Source organism: Nannobrachium achirus, assembly GCF_963921795.1.
Source record: "Nannobrachium achirus genome assembly, chromosome: 6".
In the NCBI taxonomy this organism is placed as follows: domain Eukaryota; kingdom Metazoa; phylum Chordata; class Actinopteri; order Myctophiformes; family Myctophidae; genus Nannobrachium; species Nannobrachium achirus.
This window is the reverse complement of record NC_137815.1, coordinates 38,521,824-38,533,596: the sequence shown is the minus strand read 5'-3', so window position 1 is coordinate 38,533,596 and position 11,773 is coordinate 38,521,824. Positions and strand designations below refer to the sequence as shown.

At 41.8% G+C, this 11,773-nt stretch overlaps 1 protein-coding gene across 1 annotated transcript in view; it reads left to right on the top strand.

The window, feature by feature from the left end:
- Window positions 1-218: 218 nt before the first annotated feature.
- The window catches only part of cacna2d2a (calcium channel, voltage-dependent, alpha 2/delta subunit 2a), a gene marked incomplete at both ends in the record, with an annotated part of 322,235 nt that continues 310,680 nt past the window's right edge, over window positions 219-11,773 (top strand). The window contains one exon of the mRNA XM_080728771.1: window positions 219-299. Within this exon, the coding sequence (XP_080584897.1) occupies window positions 219-299 (81 nt within the window). The remainder of the gene's footprint in view (window positions 300-11,773) is intronic.

Sequence of the window (11,773 nt, the reverse complement as noted above, 5' to 3'; positions counted from 1 at the left end):
TATATCCTAAGGAGATATCCAATGTGAATTTCTCTACCTCTCTAGCTGCACATAACAAACACACCACAGAAATGGACTCGCAAAAGACCTGTGCTAATGCTGAACACATGCCACACATAGTAGACGCACGCTCGCGCATCACATGTCTCACACGCACTATCTTGGGTGATGTGTAAAAAATTAAGATGTCTCTTTTTTTCCTAAATGTCTTCTCCAGAATGATGCACTGGGCCGGACGCATTGAGAAGGAGCTGGAGAAGGTTCTGCAACACGTCACCGGAACGCAGCAGATGAGAGCGGTACGTCCGTCCAGCACCCTACTATGTGATGTCTACAGTACACGTTTCCTTAATGTTTACATTGTGGATCTGTGAGATTTCAAACGGGCTGCATTATGTAACGCAGGCAGACCCACACGTGTGTGCGTGTGTGCAGTATCGTATACTGTATGTGTGTTTATATGTCATGGTAGAACAGATGGTGGAGCAGAATCTGGCTGATAATGTTTGGCTGCGTTTTGTTAGTGAGTGTGCGTGTGTGCGTGCGTGCGTGCGTGCGTGCACATGTTCACAGTGCTTCCAGGGCTTGTGATGGTTGGACCCTGGGATAAATGTTTCTTTGTTGTTGTATGGGTGAATGTGTCAGTGGTCCAGCATGGTGCCTGGAGCTGTCACAGTGTTTGCAGCATAGCCGTGGTGGTATGGTATAGCCATGGTCAGTGGACAGTAAAATCCTGAAGATCATCATAGAGTCATCACCAACCACGGATCTGTTTCACAGGCCGTCTCCCAGACAATCAGGCCTATGATTGATCAGACCAGGGGAAAAGCCTATTTGGTAAAAAAAGAAAAATAATAAAAAAAAAAAAAAAATATATATATATATATATATATATATATATATATATAAATCACCGCTCACTTCACACCCAGTGTGAAGTAAAAAGCGCCCCACGAAGCTTGGACAATGAACCAGCAAGTGTGGGACTTACGTACAAACAAACAGACAAAGCCAGATGTAGGAGTGATTAGCACCGCTCAAAATCCCTTTGTTTCTGCTGCTGGGGCCACCAACTCCCTTTTAGTGTACACATAGAATTGGCTCCTCCCCTTTCTTAGTCCACTTCCTTCAGGGTGCTTCTGTGTTCATTCTTACTAACAGTATTCCATGTTTATGGCAGTGGTAGTGCTGACAAATTTTTAGGGAAAACTAAAGAAATGCCGGAAACGTCAACCCCCCCACCCGAGTTGTTCACTATATTCCTTGTTGTTATATGTATATGTTTGCTATTATTGCTGCTACTATGTCTGAGGAACCACAACAACATAACGTTACTCTTATGCACCCATACACAAGATGTAACAATAAAGAAACACTGAACCTTGAACCTTTAATCAGTGTTAAAGTAACTAAGTTCAAATGGACCAATTGGACTACAGGTCCATTTGTACACTCCCAGAGTTCCATTAATTGGTCATTACTGCTGTTGTGACATTGATGGAAAGTGTAGGGGAGCTGGTAGGTGGACAGGGGGGCTATGGCTGGTTAAAGGGTTAATGACTGGTAATGGCCATGGCTTGGTGGAAGGATAGTCTCTGTAGACAGACGGTTGGTTAAATGATGATTTGATTTAATTTAGATGTATTTATTTGCCCGATAAAAACAGTACAAAGTCAACATTATTTAAAGACACATTAATAAGTGCAGGTGAGAAAGGAAACCCATATATAATAGGGCTTATACAAGGTTCTAACTCAAAATAATAAACACATACTGTATAGGTTTAACAGAAATAAAACGTAATACACAACAAAGTACAAGTACCTTGAATGCAGTTGAATGTGTGGGTGCACGTGCCTAAAATGTGTCGAAAATAAAGCGGATGTCTGCCCCTCCACACACACACGCACACACACACACACACACGCACGCGCGCGCGCACACTCTTCTGTTTAACCAAGTTAGTCAAAGCGCATCTAGCTTGCTGCCTTAGTGGCTTCAAAAATATATTTTAAAGATATCTAAAATATATATTTTAAAATAGTTCTGTTTCCTTCACAACTTTTGTGATGTGGAGTTATAGACTCTTTGGCATTCGAAGATCGTGGAAAAGTTGACTGGCTTGAGAGACTGGTGGAGAGAGACTGTATGGTGGAGAGAGACTGTATGGTGGAGACGAGAGAGACTGTATGGTGGAGTGAGACTGGTGGAGAGAGACTGTATGGTGGAGAGAGACTGTATGGTGGAGAGAGACTGTATGGTGGAGAGAGACTGGTGGAGGCAGGCTGGTTGGCAGAGGAGGCTGCTTATGCATGTTTGTGTCAGCCATGTTGCCGCTGGATATCTGAAACAGAAACTGAAGTGTTGTTGTCTCTCCGTTTGAATGTTTGCTTTCTGCCGTCAAGACAACATTTTGTTAATACAAAAACACTAATTACGGTCCGAACAAAGAGGAGAGGCCAAAAATACCCCCAACCAATGTCCCAAAATATTACGTCTCTTCTGCCCGTCCATATGGCGGCGTGCGAGTACACGCGTGTTGGTCTGACTGCGTGCGCAGTAGAGAGCGGGCGTGAAAGAACATTTATCACGGCCCCAAACAGGAGTCGTCACAGGGTGTGCTAAATGGCCCAGCATGCCTAGAAAAGCCATTTTCTAAATGGATGCCTCTCTCTATACGTGTGAGTCTGATAGAAATCTTCCCAGGGCTATGCCGGCTGGTAACAAGATTGCCTCCCTCTGTGCCCCCTTCCTCTTCATGCACAGTTTATTCTCGTTGGGGGAAAGAAAGAAAGAAAGAAAGAAAGAAAGAAAGAAAGAAAGAAAGAAAGAAAATAATCTGCTGATTATATCTGACTTTTTCTTACACCGAGAGAAGGGAGGAGAGGAAGTTAAGTTTGACCACTTACGCCCTATTTTACGGTTCATCGTATGATTTGTGTAGCGTGGTGGAAATAGACGATCTAACAAGCTACGAGCTTGAAAGTGGTTTAGTCTGCCTGTGGGTTTTATAAATATTGAACCAATGAAAAGTATTCGAAGAGTTTGTCACCAAATATTGGATCCATTGGAACACAGTTAATGTTTTCCATTTCCTGAAAAGTAACAGTTTTGGATGTAAGGTTTCCACCAGCCCTGTGACTATATATATATATATATATATATATATTATACAGTATATATATATATATATATACTGTGTATGTATATATATATATATATATATATATATATATATACACACAGTATATGACTTACCTGCAATGCAGATTCACGTCTATTCAACTCTTGTTAGTGCTGCCTGCTGTGGAAAGTGTTTTGGAATTCTCTCACGTCCCGCAAGATAAATCAAAAAACACTCAAGTCATTCAGATATCTGAAACGATATTTCAAACAATATTTTGCACTGAGCCTGAGGTGAGATGCATTATGTTTGCGAGACAGCGGGAGAAGAACGGAGGTTGTGTGATTTATCAGAAGAGCTGCAAGTTTAGAAAAAGGAAGAACGTGGCAGGAATGAGGGCTGGCACACACAGAAAAACAAAGGTGCCAACTGGAACTGAAACTGGTTCTTCAGAGTGATGCGACAGAAGAACCATCGTAGTTCCAGAGAGAACATTTCAGGCCACGGTTCTTTAAAGAACCATTTAATTTAATGTTTCTATAAAGAACCCATCTATACTGTCTACTCTACTTCATCGATTGGTGTCTCCCATGCGATCTATACTTAGTAGTTATCATGTGTTATCATTGTGAGTTTATAGACTGGTTGTAATCGGCAAAATGTTGGCCTATTAAAGCATGCCCAATATTGGGATGCTAGGGTTCAAGTTGTTAAAAGTGCTTCAAAGAATCATCAAAAATCAAGAAGAACCTATTCTGCTTCTTCATAAAAACGTTGTCAGCCATTGTCTTTTAAAGAACCATTATTTTTCTGTGTGAAGAGAAGAGCGAGTGGGTGGAGGCGTTATTTTTCTCCTTTCGGTGGAGGGGAGGCTGGAGCGAGAGGAGAGGACGCATGAAGGATGGCTTGACAGCTGAGATGGATGAAGTGTTTTTCCCCGTGTGCGTATATTTAGAGTGGAAAGTATGCGAGATGAACGAGAAAATATGGAGAGAAACAGAAAGAATTGGGTTAAACAGATGTTTTCGTGGTTTCCGTGTCCTCAGGCTCATTCAGGCCCATGTCTGATAGCAGTGCGGTTGAGGCGAAGGTTGATCAAATGCAATTCATTCTAATGAATGGAAATGATGCTCCATGTTGACATTTTGGCCAGTATATAAGAAACAATTGTTTCCATCGATTGGCTGGGGACTATGCTGAGCTCATGTTGTGTTATGAGACTAGATATCATGTTTGATTTTGTATTCTTGTTATATGATTATATGTGTAAATGTAAGCCAGATTTTATACCTTAATTATATTGCACCATTAGGGTTTGCCTACTGTTTACACCTGTTAAACCTAAGCTGTATGTGATGCTGGGTGCCATTCTAAATTCAAAAATAAATAAAAACACTGACCTGCTTTATTAGGCCTATACTGAACATTACAATCTGTTTCCGTGGATTTAAACAACTTGCAAGTGAGTTATCTCAAATATACACAGTAATTGCAATATGCTTTTACCATCATTCTCTCTACAATAGTGCTCCTCTACACTTTCTCCATGTGTGGAGGAGCACAATTATTTGGGGATCTGTTGGATCTGCATGTGGTTTATTAAGTGGCATTAAACAGTTGGCTTGTTCCCTCATCACATGACCTAAGCTGAACAGTCACTGCAAATAGCAAACTTGTGGTCACTTTCAGAGACAACACAAGTTGTTTTTCCACCAACGTGGTTGGCCCATAATAAATGCACCATATTGGGAATAATTATGGTATCTGTCCAATGCTAATAATGCATGTTTATGTCATTATTATATCATGCTCCCCTAAGAAATTAACATAGAAATTGTTTGCAAATGGCATGCAAAACAATCCTGGGGTGTTTCATGCTCAATCATTGTCTGCTGAAGAGTCACTGAGGCTCGAAACGTCTGTGTGGTGGAGAATACGTTTTAAACCTTTTGAGCATGATCCAGTGTGCAGACTCATTTTCCTCAGGTTTTGACTTCTCTCCTGCACCTGACACTTTATCTTTGCCTGCTGGCAATGTGCACAAGAAAGTTGGTGCTGATCGGTACAGCGGTTTGCGAGATTAGCGCCTGCACGTGGGCACACACAGCTCACACACACACCTTATTCGAGACAGCTCATTGTCTCCTACAGTGACTCAGTCATATGGCAGCAAATGCCACATTTTGGTCCCATATGACCTTCACTAGATCGTCATCTGACGAATCCCAATCAGAATCCCATTCCCTTTATTGTCACTGTATCCAATGAAATGAATAATGCCACGATAGTGCCAATTAGTGCAATTATTTCAACACGATAAAACAAACAGAATCCAGACGAGAGAGAGCAAAGACTAGCACACGTTGAAATCGTCTACTTCTTGCTCTGAAATATAAAGTAAACAAATGTCAGTACTGCAGTACTATGTATGCAGAAATCATACAACATACCGCATGCATTCATGCATGTACACACGTGCATGTGCAGACGCACGCACGCACACACACACACACACACGCACACACAGAGTGAGCATTTGGCTGTTTGGATCCACTTCAGCGTGCCTTTAAATGGTGGAGCTGTGGAACGTATGTCTCCTAGAGAGTACCCTAATTAATGTATTCATTTCAACGAGAGGACTTTAATCAGCCTGAATAATTTAGCCTGGTACACATGATTGCTCCTAACCCCCTAATGTACAGTAGTTGCTTCTGCCTGGCATATTCTGTCTCTCTCTCTCTGTCTCTATCTCTCTCTCTGTCTCTCTCTCTCTGTCTGTCTCTCTCTCTCTCTCTGTCTCTCTCTCTGTCTGTCTCTATCTCTCTCTCTGTCTCTCTCTATCGCCTACTTTGCCTCTCTTCATTACCCTGAACTGAAACCTGAGAAACGACATACTCCATGATCACCCTTATGCTTAATTTATATACTCCGCTGTAGGGCGGTGTCGCCCACCGTAAATAGCCGATCTACAAACCAGTTTGTAGATCGGCACACTTTCGGCGCACGCCGCGGCCGTACCACGTACGGAGCACGAATCAAGAGCTTGATCCTGTCTCGATTCCAATCTTTTTCCTGATGAAAGGCTCAGATACAGAGCCATGGTATGGAGTACAGAGACAGAGCCAGGGGTAAATTAAAGAGATGCAGGATTCCACTGATCTTTAATCGAAAATGAAACGCTATGGAAACTGGATGAATTCTCACACACGAAGAGCGAACCTTTTCCCTGTCTCTATCTGTGACTCGACATAGTGCCCTTGGCTGTGTGTGTGTGTGTCTGTGTGTGTGTGTGTGTGTGTGTGTGTGTGTGTGTGTGTGTGTGTGTGTGTGTGTGTGTGTGTGCGTGTGTGTGTGTGTGTGTGTGTGTGTGTGTGCGTGTGTGTGCGTGTGTGTGCGCGCACATGTTACGCTTGTGTGGCCACTGCTAGATGAATTGGCTCCAAGACCACCACATGCTGGCTGTAGGTTTATCTGGGTCCAACACAGACCTTGCCTCCTATGCAGCCTTTCTGTGTGCACGCACGCACGCTCGCGCATGTGTGTGTGTATGCACGTGCTTACTGTATGTGTGTAATAGTCTAATCTGTGTACGGAAGGTGTTTGCGTGTATTTGTGGATCTGTATCGTTGCTGTAAACCTTGTATCTCCATGTTTCAAATGTCTATTTTAAATGAAAATATTTAAATATTATAAAGTAATGTCTCTCACAGCTTTCCACAACCTACAAGGGCAGGGCAATGAAGAAAAATATGTTCAAACCGTCTTTTAGAACCAATTACGACTTAATATTAAATAATCAAATATATACAGTATTATAATAAATATATACATTTATTTATTTATTTATTTAATTCATTTCTTGTATACCAACCAACAAATCAACATGAATCAACGTGTTATAATTTGATCAATCAACTAAATCGTTGAATCTGATTAACCATTTAAGCCCTTTATTATACTTAGCCTAAATAGCCATCACATCGAGATGCATTGTGAGCCTGGAGATCTACTATTGTTGCAGTTTAAAAAATAAATGGCTTATTAAGTTGATTTGCATTAATTTCGCCCTGCCGTACATACTACCCCCCACCCCAGCAACCCCATAACCCCACCCCTCCACCCCCCACCAAACAAACATATATCTCTATTAAGTGTTCTGGTGGATTTACACACTATCGCTGACCACAGCAACTTCCAATAATCTGTCTCAGATGCCTGGTGCTAAAACTACACAACAGCCTACTGTCACTGCTCCCACAACACGACACACACACACACACGCGCGCGACCACGCAGGCATACACACACACACACACACACACACACACACACACACACACACACACACACACGCAAAAGCGTGCAAAACGCACATGAACACAGGTTTGTATCTCGCCCTTATAGGGGTCTTACTGGTATTACTATACTTGTGGGGAATCAACATTTTCAGAATGGTGCTTTTATGCATGCCATTGTTAAAATGTTTTGCCATTTTGAGTATAGGCAATTTACAAGCACACAAATGTGTCACAGCGTGGCGAGTGGTGAGCTTGTAGATCTGCAATTTTCTGTGCATGAAAACCAGAAAGCAACAAAGTGCAAATCAGGTGTAACTCCAGCCCTAACACACCTAAACCTAACCTTCAACATGTCTAATATTAAACCCTAATAACTGTAACCTGAATATTTCTATGAAGTATAAACATAATTTTTATCCGTTATAAAACAACCTTTTCTCATGTGAGGAGTGGACCATGAACACCGTCCTCACAATCAAATTCTACTCAAAGTGTGTGTACATTTGGCCCTCACAAGTAATGCAAATACAAACACACACACCCCACACATGAAAGCCCCTGTGCGTGCCGATGAGAGCACGTGCGCGCGCCGTGCTGTTTCCTCCGTGGGACAATGATGTAAAGGCTGATCAATATAATTGGTTTCTTGATTTAATAGCTCTTACCCCTGTAGACAATTTACAGGAAGAGTAGAGCCGAGTCCCCACCCCACCCTCACCACCACCACCCCCACCACCACCACCACCACCCAGCAATTACCTTTAAAGGACAGAGTGCTCTGCTTCTTACTACCCCACCGCTCTCTCTCCTCTTCTCCTCTCTCTCCCATGCGCTGTATGTGTGTGTGTGTGTGTGTGTGTGTTTCTCTCTCTCTCGCACCCCAATGAGACTTGAATTCATGTATATTTTTTTGCTTTTGTCGCATTCCTATGCCAATAACTTTAGGAGAATTTGTGTGTCTCCATAGGGAACAAAGCAGGCACTTTGCGTCTCCATAGGGAACCACTGCTGGTCATCAACTTATTGACTTAGGAATGCGACAAAAACAAAAGAAAATCAATGAATTCAAGTCTCCATGGGGTGAGTAATCCATAGAGAAAAATAGTTTTTTGGGTGAACCAATAAAACTCCAGCACTGAATTCTGACGGACGGCTTTGTTGTGAGCTTATAGATCGTCTATTTTCTGCAAGGATATCTAATATAGATCGAAAAGAGAAAAGTCACTAGCATGGACGTTTTCACAAGATAAAATAAAGTGTTCAGAACCTTTGCTAATGCCTAATTTGTCAACCTGTGGATATTTAGAACCAAATGATATTTAATAATAACAATATCACAAGTATCCTGTTCGTCCAGAAATAAGGTTGATGAATAATGCTGCTCTAATGCAACGCTGCCAGTGTTACTTACCCAGATTTAGTTTTTGTTTTGTTGTGATGTCTTGGTGGTTCAGTCTATAGAGCCCTGAGGGACTCCAGTCAAAGTCAATCAAGTGTAGGCTTTAAAGGGGACTATACCGGTAAGTAAGTCTCTGTGTATACAAACACTCCCCCCCCCTCCCTTTCATTGATAAGAGAGATCACTAACAAGTACTTGACATTTTTATGGCCCAATCAATTAACTCAGTGCACAACCCCTTTGAAGTTCAAAGGGAACAGTGAAGAGCTCTGGCTGAGCTCCCCCTGACAAAAACGTCCCTCCAAGGGATGAATGTCAACATAAACAGTGGAACAGAACCAAAATACAGCCAGGGGGATGTGTCTTTCTGCGAGGAAACACCCCAACACAATAATATAGCCTAGTGACTGATAAAGGCAAAAATATGATATACATATATATAAAAGAATTGTCTTAACCCTGCAAGACCCGAATTAATTTCTACTGGCCAAAATATTTTAAAAAAAATCAGATGGTGTTGTAGGAGTCCTAATCACAGGAAAATGTAATGTTAAAACATGTATAATGTTTTTGTAAGATTGTATAGCCATAAATCATAAATCATGCTCTAATTTGCAAAAACTCACATTCATTTTCTTTTTTTCTCGCAAACCATAGGGGCTACAGTTTCAAACCTCGGAGAGGAGATTCATAATGATTTTAAGAATTAATCGAAAAAAAATTATATCACTTGGCCACATGGTGGCGCTATAACGGCCCACTTTACGTTTTGCCCCGTAACTCTTGAACCGTAGGTCGGAAAATTAAAATTCTTTTTTCCCTGGATTCCTTGGGTCAAGACGCATCTCCCCATATAGGCCACGCCCATTTGCGCCAGGATAGATTTTCCGCCATCTTGAATTTTCTCCAAAACACACTTTTTTTTCCTTTTCCTACATATTTTCTTCAAATTGCACAAAAAACGGTACACATGATCTATGAACCCATGCAATGAACATACTCAAGGGATATTGCGATAGTCCATTCCGTTCGTTCGTAACGGGCTTCCAAAGTTAGCGGGAGGGGCCTGTTTTGCAAACAATAGCCATAAATCACAAACAAAACGTCGAGTCAACACTGAATTTCAACCACAGGTGGGGGGTGGCATACTCAACGAATCCCCAAAAGCATTTCCACTTGGCCACATGGTGGCGCTATAACGGACCACTTGCCTCGCAACTCTGGACCCGTAGGTCAGAAAATTAAAAATAGTATTTTTACCCTTAAGCACTGCAACCCCCGCTGCACCCACCCACCACCGCTCACTTCACACGGGTGTGATTTTTTTATTTGAAAGCTGTGATCGGTTCTTCACACGCCTGGTACATGATCCGTGACATCGCGGATCGTCTGTGCACGCACGTCTCCACGTTAAAAGGTAAGGACGATGCGGCAGTTAACCCCTTCAGTCGATGTTTAAAAGACAGTAAATGAGTTAAGCCACATCGGCCACATTCCACACTAACGACTGGTTATCCATGTATGGGCATAAGAGGGTATGATGTCAGATGTCCTATCATAGGACTTTCACATAACGAATAACTGAGTAAGCATGTTTGGGCTCACAGCATCTCTCCATACATACAGTACATGAATCTCCATATATGGGTACCAGGGGTCTCCATATATGGGTAACTGGCCAAGAATTGTCACATGTCGCCTTGAGGCGTCTTACTAGTAATAATAATCTAAAGTAGTAGTATGTGATCAAGTAAGGCGCTGCGTTAATCTTTACACAGAGAAACACAAACACGATGGAGATAAGAGCTTTACTGCAACGAAATGTACTTTCCACCACAGCCTGGGCTGTTATCTGGTAGTGGGACACATCATCATCCAGGGCTCTTTTAGCCCTATATAGTTTCCTCCCTGGTGGGCTGTGGTGCTGCTCATGGCCAGTGTCTCTGCAATCTGACTTACATCACTATGTCTGACACCGCATGTTTGTGATCATAATCTCTCTCTCCCTCCCTCCCTCCCTTCCTCCCTCCCTCCCACGCTTTATATACACAGTCAAATGTGGAATGTTAATTTAACGTTTTAAGTATCAGGTCTTAACTTAACTTGGACCTGGAGCCACTCACAATAATGAAACAGCATTGGCCATGCCTCCAAGTCTTAAGTTAAGTCATAAGACTCAAGCCACGCAAAATAGGGCCCAGAAAGTTTAAAAAGATTTACCTTTATTGGTACAGTATGTATATGAATGACATATGTTTTGTTAATATGCCAAAAAAAATGGTAAATACGTACAGAAGATTTAAGTAAATGGATTTACCAGTACATTTCAATGTATACAGTTACATTTCCCAGTGGGGTGAGAAATGTGCTTTTTTTGTTTGCTGGCAAATCTATACATAAGCATAGAAATGTATAGATTTCCAATTCCCAGTGGGACATTACCATCCCCAGTGGGACATTTGACTTAAATCTATACATTTTCCCCTTTTCCCACATAGGGAGACATACAGTATACACATACAATGTACTCTCTTTCTGTCCATCCATTTGTGTGTGTCTGAAGGTCTCATGACATGCTGTTTTTTCCGCTGCTCAATAAGTTCATTGAAATAGTTTTTTAATTCATAATTGAAATTACTTTTTGGGAATTGTTCTTGAAAATGTTTTGAAATAATAATAATTAAAAACAAAATGATAGTAATTAACAACGAAACATAAAAATAAAGTGACCCATAAAAATGTGTGTGTGCACCACAAACGGGTCCCGACCCAGTGTTTGGGAACCACTGGCCTAGAGTGTCAACCAGATCATGTAGTTGATTCCATCACAGACAATGGCCTTCAATCCTTTAAACGCAGAGTTCACAGGGATCTCCTGGCCACCCCTCACACTGACTGTTGAGCTCCAGTGAACCGTATGGTCGGCCAATGGATAGTGGATACATTATCTTA